The sequence below is a fragment of the Stomoxys calcitrans genome, chromosome 1 (genome assembly GCF_963082655.1).
Source record: "Stomoxys calcitrans chromosome 1, idStoCalc2.1, whole genome shotgun sequence".
NCBI lineage: Eukaryota > Metazoa > Arthropoda > Insecta > Diptera > Muscidae > Stomoxys > Stomoxys calcitrans.
The window spans coordinates 198,532,921-198,558,152 of record NC_081552.1 but is presented as its reverse complement, the minus strand read 5'-3'; the positions used below and the strand labels follow the sequence as shown (position 1 = coordinate 198,558,152).

General features: G+C 40.6%; 2 protein-coding genes across 2 annotated transcripts; one reads left to right on the top strand and one right to left on the bottom strand.

Moving 5' to 3' along the window:
• Window positions 1–2,430: 2,430 nt before the first annotated feature.
• Window positions 2,431–3,146, bottom strand: LOC106088127 (cuticle protein 16.5-like). Its single transcript, XM_013253450.2, has 2 exons — window positions 3,063–3,146; window positions 2,431–3,009 (listed from the first exon to the last, which is right to left on the bottom strand). The coding sequence occupies exons 1-2, from the start codon at window positions 3,072–3,074 to the stop codon at window positions 2,431–2,433; spliced, it is 591 nt and encodes a 196-aa protein (XP_013108904.2). The 5' UTR covers window positions 3,075–3,146.
• A 10,525-nt stretch (window positions 3,147–13,671) lies between these two features.
• LOC106087001 (uncharacterized) lies at window positions 13,672–23,904 on the top strand. The gene is made up of 2 exons (XM_059368223.1): window positions 13,672–13,857; window positions 23,743–23,904. Exons 1-2 carry the CDS (start codon window positions 13,672–13,674, stop codon window positions 23,902–23,904), a joined length of 348 nt encoding a protein of 115 aa, XP_059224206.1.
• The last annotated feature ends 1,328 nt before the right edge of the window (window positions 23,905–25,232 follow it).

The window sequence follows — 25,232 nt, the reverse complement described above, 5'->3', positions numbered from 1 at the left end:
TCCCTTTAAATACTTTGGCTATGACTTGTTAACCAATTTATCTTTATGGATCCACTTAAGAGTATCTGATAAAAATATATGAAACAAGCAATTAGTCATTAAAAAAAGCTCAATTTAACAAAACAAACATAAAATTGACAAGGTCAATGTTTTGATTTCGTATTTCATTAAATCTAAACACCTATACACCTGCAAGAGAGCCATTGGCAAAAATTGGGGGGGTTTAGACCGCGTATCATGCATTGCGTATATGCGGCAGTTGTCAGACCTATAATGCTATATGGTGTTGTGGTATGGTGGACGGCGTTTTAAAATTCCACCTACTGCTGAATACTCAACCGAATCCAAGGGATGGCTTGCTTGTGCAGGAACAGCCGCACTGAGGACAACACCTTCTGATGCACTGAATTTCATGCTACATCCAATGCCTCTGGACATTGTAGCTAGACAAATTGCTACGACCACTGCCGCGAGGTCAATGTAACAAGGCTACGAACACTGTGTTATCCTCGATACAATGTCCAATGTTTCAGTCAGTGTAAATTATACCTTACCTGAGCCATTTTTTAAAAAAGTTCAGTACCACTATTCCTGATAGAACCGATTGGAACTATGATATCCCTGGTAATAGAAGTTATATAGACTTCTATACGGATAGTTGCAAACTAAACGACCAGGGTGTACTCTAAAGATCTAGAAGTGATCATATCGAAAAGGTTACTCGACCACTGCAGTGTGTATCAAGCGGAGATCCTTGCAATTAAGGATAGGGTGGAATGGCTAAGATATATTGCCCTAACGACGATTAACAAAAATATCTTCTCAGACAGCCAGGCAGCCATTAAATCCCTGGAGAAATTATTTCGGCCCTCGACTGACGTAGATCTCTCAACGAGATGGCTGAACAGTTCAAAATTCACCTGTTCTGGGTGAAGAGATATCCCAGGGAATTGTAAAGCGGAAGAGCTTGCGAGACTAGGAACTACTCTACACATTCCAGGGATATTGAAATCAGTGGCGACATGTAAGCTAAGTTTTCAGTACCAGTCCCGAAGGACAACGAATGATAGATGATCACTAAGAGGGGGCTGTGAGCACTTCTAAACTATGTGGCCTAATTTAGACTTGAAGAGGTCAACCGCTTTGCTGTCACTGGCTAGGGCAGACCTCTCAGTCATTGTGTCCGTCCAGACAGGTCACTGTCTAATCGGAAAACATGCTGAAGGTTGCCAGCAACGATATTTGCAGAAGCTGTGAGGACATCAAAAAAGTAAAGACTGTAGATCGGCTCATATGACAGCCCCAGATCGGCTCATATGACAGCTTTATCAGGATATGGACCGATTTGAATCATACTTGGCAGAGTTGTTGAAAGTTATAACAAAACACCTCATGCAAAATTTCAGCGAAATGTGATAGGAATTGCACCCTCTAGGGGCTCAAGAAGTCAAGACCCCAGTTCGGTTTATATGACAGCTATATCAGGTAATGGACCGATTTGAATCATACTTGGCACAGTTGTTGAAAGTTGTAACAAAACATCCCAAGCAAAATTTCAGCCAAATAGCATAAGAATTGCGCCCTCTAGTGGCTCAAGAAGTCAAGGTTCAATATCGGTTTATATGGCGGCTATGTCAGGTTATAGGCCGATTTCAACCATACTTAGCACAGTTGTTGGAAATCATAGCAAAACACGTCATGCCAAATTTCAGCCAAATCGGATAGGAATTGCACCCTCTAGAGGCTGAAGAAGTCAAGACCCCAGATCGGCTTATATGACAGCTTTATCAGGTTATGGATAGGAATTGTACCCTCTAGAAGTCAAGATTCAATATCGGTTTATATGGCAGCTATACCAAAACATGGACTGATATGGCCCCTTTACAATCCCAACCGACCTACACTAATAAGAATTATTTGTGCAAAATTTCAAGCGGCTAGCTTTACTCCATCGAAAGTTAGCATGTTTTCGACAGACAGACGGACGGACATGGCTGGATCGACTTAAAATGTCATGACGATCAAGAATATATATAAGTCGAATATTTCGAGGAATTATAAACGGAATGACTATATTAGTATACCCCCTCCTATGGTGGAGGGTATAAAACGTTTGTTAGATGCTGTGCCATGTAAAAATTTCTCCCCAAAGAGGTGTCAAACTGCGGCAGGCCGTTCGAACTCGGCTATAAAAAGAAAGTCCTTATCATTGAGATCAAACTTGACTCGGACAGCACTCATTGATATATGAGAAGTTTGCCCCAGTTCGTTGGATCGAATATTCATGGGTGGTGGGGGGCATAAAAAGCAACAGTTGCACAATAGGAAATTATTTATTGGTCTGATATTTAATAACATCTTAAGCTAAGTGTAAGATAATGAAAATATGCAATATGGTATTCACATGATATGGATGCATAAACGGTTCAATTACAACAGCAAAGGAGCTGCAGCTGGTGCCACTAATCTGGCAGGGGCAGCAACGAACTTTGCTGGGGCAGCGGCTATGGCGGGTGCAACCACACGAGCGGGTGCTGGTGCAACATAAGCTGCTGCTGGCGCTACCAATCGGGCTGGGGCAGCAGCAGCCACAATAGGAGCACTATAACGATTGAAAACATCCAGACGTTGACTTAAGAAAGCAGAATTCAATGGGGCTGTAAAGGCAGCAGCATAAGGAGCTGTATAAGCAGCTGCATAGGGGGCAGTATAAGCGGCAGCATAGGGGGCACTATAAGCGGCTGCATAGGGGGCGGTATAAGCGGCTGCATAGGGGGCAGCATAAGGAGCGGTGTAGGCAGCAGCCACAGGCGCGGTGTATGCGGCAGCCAAGGGAGCAGCAGGAGCTAAAGGAGCTGTGTATGCAGCAGGAGCTATGGGTGCGGTGTAAGCTGCAGCCACTGCAGGTGCTGTATATGCCGCAGGCACAGGTACTGCTGCTGGGGCAATATGAGCATGATGACCAGGCTCAGCAGCAGCGTAGGCCAGAGTAGCAAGGATAACAACAAACTAAGTAAAGTAATTAATATCATTTGCATACAACATTTATTAGAACTTCTTACCAATTTTTGCATTTTGTTATGGAAAGATTAACACAAAGTCTAGTGATGTGGAAGGGTTTCGAAAGGTGGTTGTTTGTTGTTAACTGATCGTAACTGTTATGCATTACAATTGGCCAAAAGTGTAATTTATATAGGCTGCCCCATGCCTAAGCATGAATGCAATTCCGCTCTTGGCACAATGCCTTGCAGACATTTTGGCTTGCAAATTGTTTACCATTATCGTCAATGTTTTTGATGGTTTTTGTTTTTATTTTTTATTTTAAAATATTGGTTACATCTTTTGTGGGTCACCTTCGTTAAAAGTAATTTTACATAAATAACACATAATTTAGCAAATATTCAAGGACACTGCACGTGTTTTTATAATGGAGAAGAAAACTTATATGAACTCTTTTTAGAATATGCCAAAAGAAATTTTGAATGTTGCTCTGTAATTTAAATTAAGAACGCCATGATAGAAAAGCAAAAGTGGGGTGGTGCCGACTATATATTATCCTACATCAGTGGGCAAACCCTTTGCAAGCTACATTCTTAGGTCTAATATGTTTATTAGACCGTCCCATGCTAGAAAGAAGAAAGGGACATCAACGTCTGTTCCCAAGTTAGGGGCGCCTGAAAGCGAGCGTCGGATCGGGAAGCAAGCGGCTTGAGACATCAAGGGATACGTATGCGATCTCACATAACCCATGCGGTTGGGGCGCTGGACCAGTAACCCAACCCCAAAAAATTATTACTATTACTCTGAGAAACAAAGGAATAGTTAAAACGAACTTCCGTAGCATTGATGACCCACGCAAACGAAAAAATGGACCATGATCTACGGATCTGCACCTGGAATGTCCGGACTTTTTATAGAGAAGGTGCGTTGGCGCATGTATTGGAGAAACACAAGTCAGATATTACCGCCTTACTGGAATTGCGATGGATCGGAAATGGTGTCATAACAACACCAAAAGGTGACTATAGCTGCTATGACACGGAGCATGAATTTGGCTGTGGATTTGTGGTAAGTCAGAAACTGAAATACCTTATCTCCAGCCCTACTCCGGTGGATGAGAGGCTAGCCACAATCTGCATAAAAGCCAAATTTTTCAACAACAACCTTATTTGTGTCCATGCCCCGACGTAAGACAAGGACGAGCAGACCAAGGATATTTTCTACGAGCACCTAGAGAGAGAGTACGACCGCCGCCCCACCCATGATATTAAAATCGTTCTGGGAGATTTTAATGCGAAGACAGGAAAGGAAAATATCTTTCGTCCAAGAGTAGGAAAATTTAGCCTCCACGACATAACGTTCGATAATGGGTTGAGGCTAATAGATTTTGCGCGGCAAAAACATGGTAGTTGGCAGCACTAGATTTGAACATAAAACCAGCAAAAGTCGGACGAAGCCAACTATATAATAGCCTACACCATTTCATACATATTGAAATATCAAATTAAACCGATCTATGTTGTGGCTACTACAGCCTTAAAGGCCATATCGGATGAAAGATAGATATGGAAGCTATATCTAAATCTGGACCGATTTTGATGAAACGAATCAGGAAGTGATACTTAGTTGATCCCTCCTTAGTTGAACCGTTTTTAGCGTTAGAAACAAATGCACAGTGCCAACTTACTTTACTTTCTTCAATTGGCTATGACAGAACATTTGTTCCACTAGCCGAACGTAGAATAGCGATCCAAACGCCTCGATATTCTGCGCTCATTCTATCTATTTGGCGTCTGCCACCACTGGACTCTCCATCGGGCTTTTGGTCTTCTCGGTTTGCGTGTATCACCGTGTTTGCCTTCAAAAGACTACTTTGTTGGAGCTTCTTCATCCATTCTGACAACATGACCTAGCCAACTCAGCCGAAGTATTTTGATAGTGTAGCTATGCTATCATCGTCATACAGCTCGTGGTTCATACGATGCCTTTATTCTCCAGTAACGCAAACTGGTCCATATATTTTACGAAGATTCTTTCTCTCAAATGCTCCAAGTACTGCTTTCAAAAGTACGTATGCCTCAGAACCATACAACAACACGACGAATAAGTCTCCTTCCCATCGCATACGATATACTTTCAAGCGAACTATGTGAAAGATTAAAGTCTAAAGTCAACTAAATAATTGGGCCCTATCAGTGTGGCTTTGCAAATTTTCCCATGAACATTCCACTAAGGAAAAGGGGCAAAGTTCTCACAAATCTATGAGTGCAGTCCGATTCAAGTTTAAGCTCAATGATAAGGGGCCTCCTTTTTATAGCCTCTTTGGAGAGAGGTGTACCTCACAAATGTTGCCAGCATTAGGAGGGGAAAACCATCGCTGAAAATTTGTTCCGATTGTCTCGCCAGGATTCGAACCCAAGCGTTCAGCATCATAGGCTGTCATGCAAACCTCTGTGGCTTTAGACCTGATAAATCCACCATAGCCCAGATATTCACACTGCGCCAAATCCTTACAGGATTACGGGAAGACCCGGGAAGGACAAATCAACACCTGCCATCTCTTTGTTGGCAGCAAAGCCGCTTTCGATAGCCCTATGCGTTCAAAGGTATTTCAAGCCATTTCTGAGATTGGCATCCCTGCAAAGGCTCTGAAGGATGATACTTGCTGATGCACGTTCCTTACTAAAAGTAGGAAAAAATTCCACGAAACCATTCAATGCCAAACGCGTTTTTGGACAAAGAGGCAGCTTATCGTATGATATTTTTAATATCCTGTTGGAACAGATTATACCCTCCCCCTTACCATCACTTTCAAAAACACCAGATCTCGGAGAGAGGTGCTCCGATTTAAGCGAAATTTTGTAGGTCATAAGGTGCCACCCCAGACACAAAATTGGTATACAATTTTGGGGTCAAATGACCTGGAGGGATGGGGCATCCCAAAACCCGACCGAACGGACATGTTTACCGATTGGGAAAATATGAATATCAAATGAAAGGTATTTAAGAGTAAAGTACGAACTTGGATAAAAAGTCACCTAAAGTGTCGGGGGGTCCCCCACCCCCAAAAACACCATCGAACAGACACTTTTACCCGCTTTGGGCAATATTGGTATCATGTGAAAGGTATTTAAAGTAGAGTACAAACCTGACATAAATATCAATTCCTTGCTGCCTGAGGGGCCTGCTCACCCCCCCCCCCAATACCGCCCAGCAGGACATATTACCCGATTGGGATAATATGGGACTCAATTGATAGGTATTTTGGAGTTAAATACAAATATAATATTGAACATTGGGTCTAAGTACCTAGGAGACCGCCCAGGCTCAAACCTGTCCCAAAAGTAGCGCCCAAAATCAAAAGTGGATCAATCAGGACAATATGGGACTCCAAAGAAAGGTATTTGGGAGTATAATAGGAATATGGTATTTAAAATCGGGTCCAAGTATCTAGGGTGTCGTCCCAAGAGTACCACCCGAAATCAAAGTGGCCCAATCGGGACAAGATGAGACTCAAATGAAAGGTATTGGGGGGTAGAATACGAATATGATGTTAACAATTTAATCCAAATACATAGGGCCCAAGCCCAAAACAGCACGAAAAGTACCGCCCAAAGTCAAAAGTGGACCGACCGGAACAATATGGGACTCCAATGAAAGGTATTCGAGAGTAAGTTTATGAATGTGATTATCAAATATTAAAAATTTGGTGTAATTACCAAGAGGGCAGCCCCAAAACCGTCCCAAATTTCAACTAGAGATAAGGTTTTACAAAACAGGATAGAAAAAATCTTAAGCGCCAAATCATGGTAAATTTTACTACCAATTTGTAATTCATTAGGGGTTCAATTTTATACCCGCTACCATAGGATGTGGGTATACTTATCTAGTCATTCCGTTTGTAACACCTCGAAATATTCGTCCAAGTATATATAGACGAGTCGATTTGGCCATATCCGTCCGTCCATCCGCCGTATGTCGAAATCACGATAGCGGTCGAACGCGTAATGTTATCCGCTATTTTGCACAGATACTTAATATTGATGTAGGTCGATGGGGATTGCAAATGAGACATATCGGTTCAGATTTAGATAAAACGCCCTTAAAATCGGATCTCCCGATTTGGCTTCTTGAGCCCCTGGAAGACACAATTTTTGTCCGATTTAGCTGAAATTTTGCACATAGTGTTTTGTTATGACTGTCAACAACTATGCAATGTACGGTTCAAATCGGTCAAGAACATGATATAGTTCCCATATAAACCGATCTCCCGATTTGACTTTTTGAGTCTCTGGAAGACGCAATTTTGAATACTTAATATTGATGTAGGTCGTTGGGGATTGCAAATGGGCTATATTAGATCAGAATTAGATACAGCTCCCATATAAACCGATCTCCCGATTTGACTACTTGAGCCCCTGAATTTTGCTTGTAGTGTTCTATTATGACTTCCAACAACTGTGCCAATGACGGTCCAAATCTGTCTATAACCTGATATAACTCCCATATAAATCGATCTACCGATTTGACTTTATGAGCCCTTGGAAGTCGCAATTGTTGCCCGATTTGGCTGAAATTTTGCATGTGGTGTTCTGTTACGACTTCCAACAACTATGCCAAATACGGTCCAAATCGATCTAAAACCTGATACAGCTCTAATGAAAACCGGTCTCCAGATCATCCCTGTTCGGTTCCTGGAAGCTTTAATTTTTGCTGGTTTGACAGAAGTTTGGTATGTAGAATAAAATTATGCTCTTCAACTAAATTTATTTAGGAGGCAACAGAGGCCACCGTGCCGCAGAAGTTCGCATGTAAACCTTTGATGCCGAACGCCTGGGTTCAAATCCCAGCAAGAACATCAGACAAATTTTCAGCGGTGGTTACTGCTTTACTAATGCTGGCAAAATTTGTTAGGTATCCTGCCATGTTAAAACTTCTCTACCAAGTGGTTTCGCTATAAGCCACGCCGTTCGCACTCGGCATAAAAGAGGAGACCCCTTATCATTTGTCATTTGTGTTGTTTACAGTTACTTGAAAAAATTAAATTTGCAAAAAATTCGTGCAATCATATCTTATATCATATCGTGCAATCATATTTCATAACTTTTGGCGTGGAAATATAACTTTCAACAAAAACCCGTACGGAAAGGCAAAAGTCGGGCGGAGCCGACTATATTACACCCTATACCACCGAGTACACGTAATACTTTTAAAAGATAGCACTTATATCCAAATTTAGTCAGACTTTAATTTTGCATACCTATTGAAATATCGAATAGAGCCTTATACGATTTTCTTACGATGGTACGAAAATTGTGGCTTTAAAAGTCGAAACGCATAAAAGATATATATGGGAGTTTTATCTAAATCGATTTTGATGAAATTTTGCACACGTATTGGAATGTCAATTAAACCATCTCATGAAAAATTTTGTACAGATCGGACCAATTCTAAAGCCTTAAAAGGTCATATCAAATGAAAAAATATATATGGGAGCTATATCTAAATCTGGACCGATTTTTATGGAACTTTGCACACATATGAGGACGTTAAATAAAACGCTCCATGCCAAATTTTGTAAAGATCGGACCAAAATTGTGCCTGCTACAGCCTTAAAAGACCATATCGGATGAAAAATATATATGGGAGCTATATCTAAATCTGAACCGATTTAGATGAAATTTTGCACACATATTGGTACGTCACAAAAAGCACTTTGTGTCAAATTTGGTAGAGATCGCACCAAAATCGTGGCTCCTACAGCTTTAAAAGAGCATATCGGATGAAAGATATATATAGGAGCTATATCTAAATCTGGACCGATTTTTTTCAAAATCAATAGCGTGCGTCCTTGGACCAAAAAACGCACTTGTGCAACATTTTGTGAAAATCGGACAACAAATGCGACCTGTACCTTGAGTACAAGAATACATGGACAGACAGACAGACGGACATAGCTAAATCGAACCAGAAAGTGATTCTAAGCCGATCCGTACACTTAACGATGGGTCTAGCTCTTCTCCCTCTTAGCGTTGCAAACAAATGCACAAATCTATAATACCCTGTAACACAGTGGTGGTGTAGGGTATAAACACACAATGGGATTGATGGAACGCAGATTCATTCAATACCCAGCGGCATACAAAAACTTATTGCAAAAACTTATTATTAAACAAGTAAAAGCGTGCTAAGTTCGGCCGGGCCGAATCTTACATACCCTCCACCATTGATCGCATTTGCCGAGTTCTTCTCCCGGCACCTCTTCTTAGGCAAAAAAGGATATAAGAAAAGATTTGCTCTGCTATTATTATATTATTACATGTTGGAGACCTGTGTAAAATGTCAGCCAATTCGAATAAGAATTGCGCCCTTTGGGGGCTCGAGAAGTAAAATAGAGAGATTGATTTATATGGGAGCTGTATCGGGCTATAGACCGATTCAGATCATAATAAACACGTATGTTGATGGTCATGAGAGGATCCGAAGTACATAATTTCGGGCAAATAATTGCGACCTCTAGAGGCTCAAGAAGTCAAGATCCCAGATCGGTTTATATGGCAGCTATATCAGGTTATGGACCGATTTGAACCATACTTGGCACAGTTGTTGGATATCATAACAAAACACGTCGTGCAAAATTTCATTCCAATCGGATAAGAATTGTGCACTCTAGAGGCTCAAGAAGTCAAGACCCAAGATCGGTTTATATGGCAGCTATATCAGGTTATGGACCGATGTGAAACATACTTGACACAGTTGTTGGATATCATAACAAAACACGTAGTTCCAAAATTCTATCAAATCGGATAAGAATTGCGCACTCTAGAGGCTCAAGAAGTCAAGATCCCAAATCGATTGATATGGCAGCTATATCAGGTTATGGACCCATTGGAACCATACTTAGCACAGTTGTTGGATATTATAACAAAACACGTCGTGCAAAATTTCATCCCTATCGGGCAAGAATTGCACACTCTAGAGGCTCAAGAAGTCAAGATCCCAGATCGATTGATATGGCAGCTATATCAGGTTATGGACCGATTTGAACTATACTTGGCACAGTTGTTGGATATGATAACAAAACACGTCGTGCTAAATTTCATTCCAATCGGATAATAATTGCGCACTCTTGAGGCTCAATAAGTCAAGACCCAAGATCGGTTTATATGGCAGCTATATCAAAACATGGACCGATATGGCCCATTTACAATACCAACCGACCTACACTAATAAGAAGTATTTGTGCAAAATTTCAAGCGGCTAGCTTTACTCCTTCGGAAGTTAGCGTGCTTTCGACAGACAGACGGACGGACGGACAGACGGACGGACGGACAGACGGACGGACGGACAGACGGACGGACATGGCTAGATCGACATAAAATGTCGCGACGATCAAGAATGTATATACTTTTTGGGGTCTCAGACGAATATTTCGAGTAGTTACAATCAGAAGGACGAAATTAGTATACCCCCCATCTTATGGTGGAGGGTATAAAAATGGTGTACTAGAAGTTGTCACAATGTGAACGGCTGTCGACGTTTTGGTTAACATTAATGTTGTTGTTTTTAAAAAACATTTGTGATTGATCTAATAAAATCTGTGTGTTGATTCACTTTTACGAATGAATGTGGTCAACTTGTCAATGTCGTGCTTAATTTTTTCTGTGGATGAAATGTAAGTGGATAAAAGATGAAACAATTCGGCATTAAAATTTCCTAAAATGATATCATTTTCATAATCGGAGTAGAGTTCAAATGTTCTCTCTAGATCTCAGTAAATATATCCTTAGTCGTAATCGTCCCTGCATGGGTACATTTCAGTTGTTTAAGACAATTTAAAGATAGATATACATAACACGGGGAGATCGGTGTCCAAAATTAAGATGAAGGTAGAACCAGGATTTGCTGGGTTTTTGCCAAGGTAAAACCACTCTGAACTGCGTCTTGGTATGAATCATCCCCTATATTTCTCTTATCAATGACTGGGTTCATAGACAATCTTTTTCTCTTGGGTGAAACAAATAAATGAGTTAAGTTATAATGAATCACAATAATGATGTAAAGGATACGAGTAAAGGAAATCAGTTTAGTAGTTTTAAAGTTATGGCCTACAGATGGTTATAGAGGTAACAAGTAAAAGCGTGCTAAGTTCGGCCGGGCCGAATCTTATATACCCTCCACCATGGATCGCATTTGTTGAGTTCTTTTCCCCGCATCTCTTCTTAGGCAAAAAAGGATATAAGAAAAGAGTTGCTCTGCTATTAAAACGATATCAAGATATGGTCCGGTTCGGATCACAATTAAATTATATGTTGGAGACCTGTGTAAAATTTCAGCCAATTCGTATAAGAATTGCGCCCATTGGGGCTCACGAAGTAAAATAGAGAGAACGATTTATATGGGATCTGTATCGGGCTATAGACCGATTCAGACCATAATAAACAACGTTTGTTGATGGTCATGAGAGGATCCATCGTACAAAATTTCAGGCATATCGGATAATAATTGCGACCTCTAAGGGTCAAGAAGTCAAGTTCCCAGATCGGTTTATATGGCAGCTATATCAGGTTATGAACCGTTTTGAACCTTATTTGACACAGTTGTTGAAAGTAAAAATAAAATACGTCATGCAAAATTTCAGCCAAATCGGATAGGAATTGCGCCCTCTAGAAGCTCAAGAAATCAAATCCCCAGATCTGTTTATATGACAGCTATATCAGGTTATGAACCGATTTGAACCATACTTGGCATACTTGGCATACTTGTTGAATATCATAACGAAATACTTCGTGCAAAAATTCATTCAAATCGGATAAGAATTGTGCCCTCTAGAGGCTGAAGAAGTCAAGACCCAAGATCGGTTTATATGGCAGCTATATCAGGTTATGGACCGATTTGAACCATACTTGGCACAGTTGTTGGGTATCATAACAAAACACGTCGCGCGAAATTCCATTCCAATCGGATAAGAATTGCGCACTCTAGAGGGTCAAGAAGTCAAGACCCAAGATCGGTTTATATGGTAGCTATATCAGGTTATGGACCGATTTGAACCATACTTGGCACTGTTGTTGGATATAATAAGAAAATACGTCGTGCAAAATTTCATTTCAATCGGATAAGAATTGCGCACTCTAGAGGCTCAAGAAGTCAAGACCCAAGATCGGTTTATATGGCAGCTATATCAGGTTATGGACCGATTTGAACCATACTTGACACAGTTGTTGGATATCATAACAAAACACGTCGTGCAAAATTTCATTCTGATCGGATAAGAATTGCGCACGCTAGAGGCTCAAGAAGTCAAGACCCAAGATCGGTTTATATGGCAGCTATATCAGGTTATGGACCGATTTCAACCATACTTGGCACAGTTGTTGGATATCATAGCAAAACACGTTATGCAAAATTTCATTCCAATCGGATAAGAATTGCGCACTCTACAGGCTCAAGAAGTCAAGACCCAAGATCGGTTTATATGGCAGCTATATCAAAACATGGACCGATATGGCCCATTTACAATACCAACTGACCTACACTAATAAGAAGTATTTGTGCAAAATTTCAAGCGGCTAGCTTTACTCCTTCGGAAGTTAGCGTGCTTTCGACAGACAGACGGACGGACGGACGGACGGACGGACTGACGGACGGACGGACGGACCGACCGACCGGCGGACGGACGGACTGACGGACGGACGGACGGACAGACGGACGGACGGACAGACGGACGGACATGGCTAGATCGACATAAAATGTCACGACGATCAAGAATATATATACTTTATGGGGTCTCAGACGAATATTTCGAGTAGTTACAAACAGAATGACGAAATTAGTATACCCCCCATCTTATGGTGGAGGGTATAAAAAGTGATCAGCTTTGACACCTCAAACTGGTCCTATATACAGAGGGCCTAAGTTCTCTTTTGCAAATGTTTATAACACAATGTACTGCATAAAAGATCAATGTCATGAACTAATTTCCACTGTTTCTTTCTTTGGACTACTCCAAAGTGTTACGAGTTCCCAAATCGTTAGATTTGTAGGAAATTTTTACCATTCCATTAGGCTACATCTATTCTGACTTAAGCTACATCTATTCTGACATGCTGTATATATTGGGTTGCCCAAAAAGTAGTTGCGGATTTTTAATATAGTCGGCGTTGAGAAATTTTTTCACAGATTGTGACTCTGTAATTGCATTCTTTCTTCTGTCAGTTATCAGCTGTTACTTTTAGCTTGCTTTAGAAAAAAAGTGTAAAAAAAGTATATTTGATTGAAGTTCATTCTAAGTTTTATTAAAAATGCATTTACTTTCTTTTAAAAAATCTTTAAAAAAAAATAGCAACGATAACAAATATATTTCCTATCATACGAAAGTGCATGAATTTATATACTAAGGCAGTTAGGATTAATTACCGATTTCAACTTTCAGATAAAAACTTTTGTAAATAATTAGTTTTTAACTTCATAATGAACAGTTAATGGAAAGTCGTCGAAGCATAAAACTATTATTTTCCAATCAATAAATATTAAGTAAAACGCATTTAACCAATTTAGCTCATTCAAAAACAATCGTAACTTTGTGGTATTCATTACTCATTACTTGCCTCAAAAAGTACGGTTTGAAATATGACATCCAGCTGCTGCAACTTCCTTGGCTTTATAATTATGGCCATGTCCTTGATGCATTTAACGTTTGGCAAATCTTCATTTAAATTTACCAACATTAAATGTAAAGATCATGACATTGATTTTGCTCATTTCGATAGATGTAAACTTCTTGTAATTGGACGCGGTGTTGTATCGCTCGATATTAAAGTTGATTTGTACAAAACACCAGTGTCAAATGTATCGGTAAGTTAAATAAACTCTCTCTTCGAGAAGAAAATTCGCCAATGTATGGTTTTCTTCATTACAGCTCAATATTGCACTGTATAAACGAGCTAGTGGATATCGCCCGTTTTTGTACAATATCACCCAAGATTTGTGCGCCTTCTTTAGGAATAGGAAACGATATCCTATTGCAAAAGTTTTATTGGAAATATTTCTTTCAAATACGAATGTTGACTCCAAGTGTCCTATAACTGTAAGTATTCAAACTAGCAAATTACACTAAGAATTTCGTATGTTACTCCTCAATATGTTGATCTAAGAACCCATAGACCTCAGACATTTTGAGTAGAACCAACCATGGTCATGCATACACATTTGATATCAAACGTGCTCATTTCAGTACCATACGGTATTGATAGTAAAGCAACACCGTATAGTGCAAAAACAAGTAAAAAGGCGTTAAGTTCGGCCGGGCCGAACCCACCACCTCGGTTATGTATGTAAACCACCTTTCGTCTCAAAATCCGGTGAAAATTGCATACCTTATGTCCCATAGCAGTTATGTCGAAATATGATCCGATTTGGACCAAATACTTATAAGTACAAGTCATTGTTCAATTGTGTATAACAAAATTTTGGTCTTTTTAGTAGCTATATCTAAAAATAAACCGATCTAAACCATATACAACATGGATGTCGAAAATTCATGTGTCAAATTTCAATTAAATCGGATTATAAATGCGCCTTTTTGGGGCCAAGACTTTAAGTCGAGATATCGGTCTATATGGCAGCTATATGCAAATCTTGATCGATCTAGACCAAATAGCAGAAATATATGGAGGGGCTTAACTTAACTCTCTGTCCCAAATTTGGGCAACATCGGACAACAAGTGCGTCTTTTATGGGCCCAAAACATTAAATCAAGAGATAAGTCTATTTGGCAGCTATATTAAAGTCTGGACCGATCTAAGTGAAATTGAAGAAGGATGTCGAAGGGCCTAACACAACTCACTGTCCCAAATTGTGGCGACATCGGACAATAAATGCGCTTTTTATGGCCCCAAAACCTAAAACCGAGAGATCGGTCTATATGGCAGCCATATCCAAATCTGGACCGATCTGTGCCATAATGCAGAAGTATGTCAAGGGGCTTAACTTAACTCACTGTCCCAAATTTCGGCGACATCAGACAATAAATACGCCTTTTATGGGCCTAAGACCCTAAATCGGAGCATCGATCTATATGGCAGCTATATCCAAATCTGGATCGATATGGACGAAATTGGAGAAGGATGTCGAAATGTCTAACATAACTCACTGTCCCAAATTTCAACAAAATCGGATAATAAATTTAGCTTTTATAGGCCTAAGACCCTAAATCGGCGGATCGGTCTATATGGCAGCTGTATCCAAATCTGGACCGATCTGGACGAAATTGAAAAAGGATGTCGAAATGTCTAACATAACTCACTGTCCCAAATTATGGGCCTAAGACCCTAAATCGGCGGATCGGTCTATATGGGGGCTATATCAAGATATAGTCCGATATAGCCCATCTTCGAACTTAATCTGCTTATGGACAAAAATAGAATCTGTGCAATGTTTCAGCTCAATATACCTCTATTTTTGAAGACTGTAGCGTGATTTCAACAGACAGACGCACAGACGGACGGACATGTCTAGATCGTCTTAGATTCTTACGCTGATCAAGAATATATATACTTTATAGGGTCGGAAATGGGTATTTCGATGTGTTGCAAACGGAATGACAAAATGAATACACCCACATCCTTCGGTCGTGGGTATTAAAAAATTCCGTATGGTATGGATAAAACATAAAATGATTAGTACCGTTTGGCGCTAGCCTTATTGCCGAACTGGTATTGGTTTTAATACCAATCTGTTATTAGTTTTAGTACCAAACCGTTATTGATTATTCCACCCCGCAATAAACCGAAAAAAACATTGAAAATAATTTTAATCCAATATTATTTCGATTATTTATGCTAATAATTACAAAAAGTAATGTTACACCGTGATCAACCTTAATTCTTTGTATTCAGAAATTAATTCCATATCCATTGATTCCCAGAAATGGTTTACATATGAAGACACCAACACAGCATAGTTTTCCACACAAGAGACGATCATGTTTTTGATGTAGAATGTCCTTAGAATTTGTACTCTTTTCGTTTTCACCGCTTTCGAGTATTACGCACTCAAATTGTATTAAAACATATCCAATCTTAATAAACTTTCGATGGAGTAAAGCTACCCGCTTGAAATTTTGCACAAATAGTTCTTATTAGTGTAGGTCGGTTGGGATTGTAAATGGTCCAAAGTGGTCCATGTTTTGATACAGCTGCCATGAAAACTGATCTAGGATCTTGACTTCTTGAGCCACTAGAGGACGATTCGAATCCGATTTGGCTGAAAGTTTGCACGAGGTGTCTTGTTATGATTTCCAACAACTGTTTTGAGTATGGTTTAAATCGGTCCATAACCTGATATAGCTGCCATATAAACCAATCTTGAATCTGGATTTCATTCCCAATGGAGGGCGCAATTCCTATCCGATTTGGCTGAAATTTTGCATGAGTAGTTTTGTTATGACTTTCAACAACTGTGCCAAATATGGTCCATAACCTGATATAGCTGCCATATAAACCGATCTGGGATTTTGAATATTTGAGCCTCAAGAATACCTAATTATTATCTGATTTGGCTGAAATTTTGTACAACGGCTTCTTCCATAACCCCCAACATACGTGTCAAATATGGTGTGAATCGGTCTTTAGCCTGATACAGCTCCCTTATAAACCGATCTCCCTATTTTACTCCTTGAGCCCCTAAAAAGCCCAATTCTTATTCGATTTGGTTGAAATTTTACACATTTACTTCTAATGTAGTCTCCAACATTCAATTCAATTAGCAAAGTAATTCTTTTATTTTATCCTTGGTTTATCTAAAAAGGCCACCGTAGCGCAGAGGTTAGCATGTCCGCCTATGACGCTGAACGCCTGGGTTCGAATTCTGGAGAGACCATCAGAAAACAAAATTTTCAGCGGAGGTTTTCCCCTTCTAATGCTGGCAACATTTGTGAGGTGATATGTCATGTAAAACTTCTCTCCAAAGAGGTGTCGCACTGTGGCACGCCGTTCGGACTCGTCGGAGGAGGCCCTTATCATTGAGCTTAAACTTGAATCGGACTGCACTCATTGATACGGGAGAAGTTTGAGCCCCGCACAGATCGATCTCCCCATCGGTCTTCTAAAGCTGGTAAAAGAATTAACGTTTAACATCCGCTTCAATTTATGATGCACATCAGCATCATGGCAGGAAAACACTACTATCTTTTGTGTTTAGCTGACAAAATATGTCAGTTAAACTATTCGCTTAGCTGCCACAGAATTGGCTCTTAAGTATGATAGTCAGTCACATCTCTCATATAATCAAAGACCAAAGAAATTAAATTATACCAAAATAATACAAAGATAAACAAGTACAAATGTGCTAGGTTCGGCCGGGCCGAATCTTGGTAACCCATCACCATGGATTCTGCAAAAAATGTACACACAGTTGAAGACATATGTGTATTTTACTTACCATATTGCTAAAAACCAGGACCAAATTAAAGTTTCGAGGGGCCGTAGAAGACTAATCTGGAGATCGGTTTATATGAGAGCAGGTTACAAACCTATTTGGACTGTGCTTGGTACAGTTGTTGGAAGTCATAACAAAACACACCATGGAAAATTTCAGTCAAACCGAAGTCAAATCAGCAGATCAGTTTATATGGGAGCCAAATCTGAACCGATATGGCCCATTTGCAATCCCCAACGTGCTACACCAATAAAAAGCCTATGTGCAAAATTTCATGCGGATATCTTTGTTCGTCCGAACGCTATGGTGATTTCGACAGACGAAGGGACGGACAAACGTGGCTAGATCGACTTAAAATGTCAAGATGATCAAGAATATATATACTGTATGGGGTCAGTATATATAGAGCACAGTTGTTGGACGACATAACAAAACGTTTCGTGCACAATTTCAGCCAAGGCACATTCCGTCTACTGAGGTTCCAATCATCGGGTATGCGTTCTTCTAGCCACATCGAACAGACAAGCTGATGCATACGCCTTATCAGCGTGTCACCTCTGATCTTAAATATTTCAGCGGGTAACCCATCGGCTCTTACTGCCTTGTTGTTGTTCATTCGATTCACTGCTACTTGCATCTCATTTTGACTGGGAGATAAATATTCCATACCATCCTCAGGCACTGGTTCTACGTTATCCTCTTCGCCATCATCGTCGAACATTAGCAGCTGGGAAAAGTGTTCTTTCCATACACCAAGCACACTGTCTGTATTAGTTACCAGATATACTCCTTTGTCTCTGCAGGAGAATGTTCCTGCACCAAAGTCATCGGTTTGATTCTTAATTCTTTGGGTTGCTCTATATGCCACATTCTTGGCTGCAGTAGCATCTCGACACTCTTGGTCGTACCATGGATTTCTTGGGGGAGGCTTTAGGTACCCTAGTATGGATTTCGCGGCATTTTCCATGGAGTGCGCAATGGTTTGCCACTGCACTGTTTTCATCAAGAAATTAGGTCACTCGAGTGGAGTGTGCCATCGCCATCTGTTGTGTTTGCAGCTTTTCAATGTACAGCTGCCATGTAGTGTCAGATCGATTCTCCCACACTCAAACGGGTGATAACCTATGCTACAACAAGGTAATGAACGAATGATCTATGTTTACTCCTCGAATCCTATGTTCACTCCTCGGATCAATCGTACATTTACCACACTGGATGAATGTCTTCCATCTAATACAACGGGTTCAATTTGGTTCCTTACTTCTTGATCGGGGGACAACCATGTGGCTTTGTAAATTTTTATACCCACCACCATAGGATGGGGGTATACTAATCTAGTCATTCCGTTTGTAACACCTAGAAATATTGATCTGAGACCCCATAAAGTGTATATATTCTGGATCGTCTCGACATTTTGATTCGATCTAACCATGTCCGTCCTTCCGTGTGTCGAAATCCAGATAGCGGTCGAACGCATAAAGCCGCTTGAAATTTTGCACAGAAACTTAATATTGATGTAGGTCATTGGGGATAGAAACTGTGCCATATCGGTTAAGATTTGGATATAGCTCCCATATAAACCGATCTCCCGAATTTACTTCTTGAGCCCCTGGACGCCGCAATTTTGATCAGATTTTGCTGAAATTTTCACATAGTGTTCTGTTATTGTTTCTAACCACTGTGCCAAGTGCGGTCCAAATCGGTCTTTAAATGATATAGCTCCCATATAAACCGGTCTCCCGATTTGAATTCTTGAGCCCCTGGGAGCCACAATTTTGGTCCGATTTTGCTGAAATTTTACACGTAGTGTTCTTTGATGACTTCCAATAACTGTGCCAAATACGGTTCAAATCGGTCTTTAACCTGATATAGCTCCCATATAAACCGATCTCCCGATTTGCCTTCTTGAGCCCCTGGAAGCCACAATTTTGATCAGATTTTGCTGAAAATTTGCACATAGTGTTCTGTTATTGTTTCTAATAACTGTGCCAAGTACGGTAATGCCAAATCGCTGAGTAACCTGATATAGCTCCCATATAAACCGATCTCCCGATTTGACTTCTTGAGCCACTGGAAGACACAATTTTCCTCCGATTTGGCTGAAATTTTACACGTAGTGTTCTTTAATGACTTCCAATAACTGTGTCAAGTACGGTGGGTTCCCAAGATTCGGCCCGGCCGAACTTAGCACGCTTTTTTTATGTTAAAATCTGGTGCTAGCAACTACCATGTTTTTTGGCGCGGCGAATTCTATTATTCTCAACCCATTATCAGACGTTATCTTGTGGAGGCTAAATTTTCCGAATGTTGGACCAAAGATATTTTCCTTTCCTACCTTCACATTAAAATCTCTCAGAACGATTTTAATATGATAGACGGGGCAGCAGTCGTATTCTCTCTCTAGGCGCTTGTAGAAAATATATTTGGTCTGCTCATCCTTGTCTTCCGTCGGGGCATGGGCACAAATTAGGCAGATGTTTTAGAACGGATTGTGGCTACCCTATAATCCACTGGAGTAAACCTGGAGACAAAGTGTTTCAGGTTCCAGCTTTCCACAAATCCACAGCCAAATTCATGTCTCATGTCGTGACAGCTGTTGTACAGTGCGTCACCATTAGGGCTTGTTGTGATGCCCCTCCCGATCCATCGCACTACTTGGAAGTCAGTAATATCTGCCTTGTAGTTTCCCAATGCATCAGACTGTGTGTATACTGCACCTACTCTATAAAGAGTCCAGGCATTCTAGGTGCAGATCCGCACATCATGGTAATTTTTTTCGTTTTCGTGGGTCATCAACGTTAAGGCGTCCATTTTTATACCCTCCACCATAGAAAGGGGATATACTTATTTCGTCATTTTGTTTGTAATGCCTCGAAATATGCGTCTAGGACCCCATAAAGTCCGTCTGTCTGTCGAAAGCACGCTAACTTTTGAAGAAGTAAAGCTAGACGCTTGAAATTTTGCACAAATATTTTTATTAGTATAGGTCGGTTGGGATTGTAAATATAGCTGCCATACAAACCAATCTTGGGTCTTGACTTCGTGAGCCTCTAGAGGGCGCAATTCTAATCCGATTTGGCTGTTATTTTGCACGTAGTGTTTTGGTATCACTTTCAACAACAGTGCTAAGTATGGCGCAAATCGGTACATAACCCGGTATAGCTGCCATATAAACCGTTCTGGGATCTTGACTTTTTGAGCCTCTAGAGAGCGCAATTCTCATCCGATTTGGCAGACATTTTGTACAACGGCTTCTCCCATGACCTTCATCATCATGTCCAATATGGTCTGAATCGATCTATAGCTTGATACAGCTCCCATATAAAGCAATCTCCCGATTCCGATTACACAATGACTTCTACAATGTTCAGCATTCAATTCATTTATGGTCCGAAGCGGACTATAACTTGATATAGCTCCAATATCATAGCAGTTCTTATTCATTATTCTTTGTTTGCCTAAAAACAGATACCGCACAAAGAACTCTACAAATGCGATCCATGGTGCAGGGTATATAAAATTCGGCCCGGCCGAACTTAGCACACTCTTACTTGTTTCCTTTCCTTTGATTCTCAGAGTAACCTTTAAGTATCCCAGGTCCGAATACTGGCCCAGCGCCCCAACAACATGGGCTATGTGGGATCGCACATACATCCCTAAATATGGCGAGCCGCCTCCAACCCGCCCCTAACCTGGGAACACGCCTTGTCATTTCGAGTATCATTGGCACTCAGTATTTAAATAAGAGTGAGTGCCAACTGACCCCACACTAAGACTCTCCTCTCGAAATCGCTGACTTTCCGTGGCCCCATTTGCAGCTACTCCGCATAGATACGAAGCTTTCTACCATACGACCAGGACCTTGATTAAAAGAATACATGGACAGACAGACGGGCATAGCAAAATCGAATCAGGAAGTAATTCTAAGCCAATCGGTATGCTTAACAATGGGTCTAGCTCTTCTCCTTCTTAGGATTGCAAACAAATGCACAAAGTTATAATACCCTGTTTTACAGTTTTGGTGTAGGGTATAATAATAAATACATGTCTCATGGACCGGTGCGTTACGTCTGCATGTGGTCCTACACACGCATAACCCCGTGTAGCGTTCCACGTCGTAACCAGGGCTGCATAGTCTGAACTCGTTTTCATCCCAAAGATCGAAGTAAGAGTGGAAAAATTTATCCGGAGTTCACTTCGGTTCTGAGTTAAAGCAGATTCGCTCACTTTCTGTGATGTCACTTAATATTTCTCGACTGGAAAAGCAAGGAATACATTAACCGAGTACCAAAGTACCGATTGATGCCAGCTAGTTCATTTCAGTGAACTTTTCAGTTCTTTCAATTCCGTTATCTATACAGTTTGTACCCGAACCAAACACATACTCTTTTGTAGGAAATTCTAACCAATGAAATGCATGGTGGACCATATATCTTACTTTACTTTACTTTAATTGGCTATGACAGTATATTTGTTCCACTAGCCAAACGTCAAATACCGTTCCAAGCGCCTCGATCTTCTGCGCTCATTCTAAAATCTCTGACAACAAGTTTCCAGCTGTATACCATCACTTGATTTTTCCATCGGGCTTTTGGTCTTCCCGGTTTGCGTGTGCCACCGCATTTGCCTTCAAAAGACTTCTATGCTGGAGCTGCTTCATCCATTCTCATAACATGACCTAGCCAACGCAGCCGTTGTATTTTGATGCGTGTAACTATGCTATCGTCGTCATACAGCTCGTGGTTCTTATGTCGCCTATATTCTCCATTAATGCAAACTGGTCCATATATTTTACGAAGAATCTTTCTCTCAAATACTCTAAGCACTGCCTCATCTGCTTTCACAAGTACACATGCCTCGGAACCATGTAACAACACGGGTAGGATGAGTGTCTTGTATAGTGTAATCTTCGTCTGTCGAGAGGTGGCCTTGTTTCTAAACTGCTTACAAAGTCCAAAGTAGCATCTGTTTGCCAGTATTATTCTTCGCTTTATCTCAAAACTGATGTCATTGGTTTCGGTTACGATGTCGAGGTAGATAAAGTTACCGACCATCTCAAAGTTGTGGTTCCCAACTTTCTCCACTTTCTTTATCTACTCTGTTGTACAAGGCGTTTTGGGAGTTGAAACCATCCATTTCGTCTTATCGCCAATTACTGCCAGACCCATTTTCACTGACTCTCTTTCGATTCTTTCAAAGGCTGCAATTACTACTTCCGGTGACCGACCTATGATGTCGATGTCGTCGGCGTAGGCGAATATCTTCTCTTGTGATTAGTGTGCCATATCTATTCACTTCTGCATCTCGTATAATCTTCTCCCGCAGGATATTAAAGAGATCACACAATAGGTTGTCGCCTTGTCTGAAACCTCGTTTGGTATTAAATGGTTCCGAGAAATTCATTCCTATTCTTACTGAGAAACGCGTATCACCAAGTATCATCCTGCAGAGTCTTATTAATTTTGCAGCGATACCAAACTCAGACATGGCTTAAAATACCTTTGAACGTAAAGGCCTAGCGAAAGCGGCGTTGTAGTCACCAAAGAGATGGTAGGTGTTGATTTGTCCTTCTCCGGTCTTTTCCAGAATTTGGTGGAGTGTAAATATCTGGTCCAGAGTAGATTTGCCAGGTCTAAATCCGCATTGATATTGCCCAATTATCTCATTGACTTTAGGTTTTAATCTTTCACACAGTCCGCTTGAGAGTATCTTGTATGCGATGGGGAGAAGAATTATTCCTCTGTAGTTGGCACATTCCGTCTTGTCTCCTTTCTTGCGTACGGGACATAGTATGCTGAGGTTCCAATCATCGGGTATGCGTTCTTCTAGCCAGATTGCGCAGATAAGCTAATGCATATGCCTTATCAGCGTGGCGCCTACGGTCATAAATAGTTCAGCGGGTAACCCGTCGGCTCCTGCTGGCTTGTTGTTCTTCAGTCGGGTCACTGCTACTTGGACCTCATTCTGACTAGAAGGTAAACATTCTAAACCATCATCAGGGACTGGTTCTGCGGTATCCTCTTCGCCGCCATTGTCGGACACTAGCAGTTGGTTTAAATTTTCTTTCATGCTATCTCTGTCAGTTACCTGATTTCCTTCTTTATCTCTGCAGGAGGATGTGCCTGCACCAAAGCCATCGGTTTGATGTTTAATTCTTTGGTAGAATTTCCGGACTTCATTCGGACTCCTGTACATCTCAATTCGCTCACGCTCACGTCACGGAGCATATTTCATCTCTTTAAATGCGTTTAAATATAAAAAAAAAAAAATAATTTTAACTTTTTCCCCTATTACATTTTTCAGGAGGCTTTCGAAATTAAGAACTTCCTTTTAAACGAAGAAAGTTTTCGACTTCTTCCAATTCCCGAAGGTGACTATCTGTTTAAAATGCATGTTTTCGCCTACAATGACCTCAAAGCAACAGTTGAAGTCTACTTCAACCGCAAAGATGGATTACTATTCTGAATGCAAGGAAGTTTGCTCGTTCCTATCTACAATAATATGTCTAATAATTTGTCAATTATTAATTTAAATGTTACCATATCGGTAACAAGCACCCTATAAACATTTATGCATACAAATTCACTTTTATATAACAAACAAATTGTGTTAAATTTTTAAGTATCTATCCTAATATCATATGTGTATGTGTGTATTTAAAATTATATTGGCTTCGGCATAAAATGATTATGAAACGAGTTTACATATGGTCCGTCCGTCTGTTTGCAGTAATCACTTTGCAGACTTTAAACCTACTCTTATTGAATTTGCTACAGTAATACTTCGAATTACGTCGTGTCGGTTAAAATGGTTTCGGCGTGCCGCTGTGCGACACCTCTTTTGAGGAGAAGTTTTTACAGGACCTCACAAATGTCGCCAGCATTAGGAGGGGATAATCAACGCTGAATGTTGTATGATGGTCTCGCCGTGATTCGAATCCAGCGTCCGCCTACATGCTAACCTCTGCACTACGGTGGCCTCCGTATACCAGGTTATAAGCCAATTGGGGCCACACTTTGTTTGGCGCTTGGAGACCAAAGTTGAATTCACTGTGCAAAATTTCAGAACTACGCCCTATAGTGGCTCAAGAAATAAAATTGGGAGATCTGTTTGTATGGGAGCTATTTTAGGTAATGGACCAATTCAGACCATATTCAACACGTTTTCTTAAAGGTCAAACAGGAGGTCGTTGTGCAACATTTCACCCAAATCGGATAAGAATTGCTCCCTCTTCAGGCTCAAGACGTATAATCGGGAGATCAGTTTATTTGGGAGCTATATCAGGTTGTGAACTGGTTTGGGCCATACTTGGCGCAGTTGTTGATTATCAAACCAAAACATTTCACGCACATTTTCAGCCAAATCGGATACCATAGACAGAATGCCTGTCATTACACAAAAATACATGCATTGGAAAAAGTACAGCTTATGGACAGGGTTGTCGAGCTTGGTTAATGTGGTAATTGTATCGTAGATGCGTTTTCGCTATTTATACGTGCCAACGCACGGCCCTTGAAGCCACCACACCTAATATGGTTGAAAAGTCTTCTAACCAAAGATGAAACGCATCCCATAGTGGTTGTTGTGTGTTGCTATCTTTGGCTTTCCTTTTCCATTTGCGTCTCCGATCATTGAGCTCGTCTTGGAAGAGAAACAAACAAAAATTGTAAAATTCAATGATCCTCGCCCTAACAGGCAAAAAAACATGAAAATGAAAAAAAAAAAAAAATAGGATAATAATTTCGCCCCCTATCGGCTCACAAAGTCAAGATCCGAGATCGGATTACATGAGA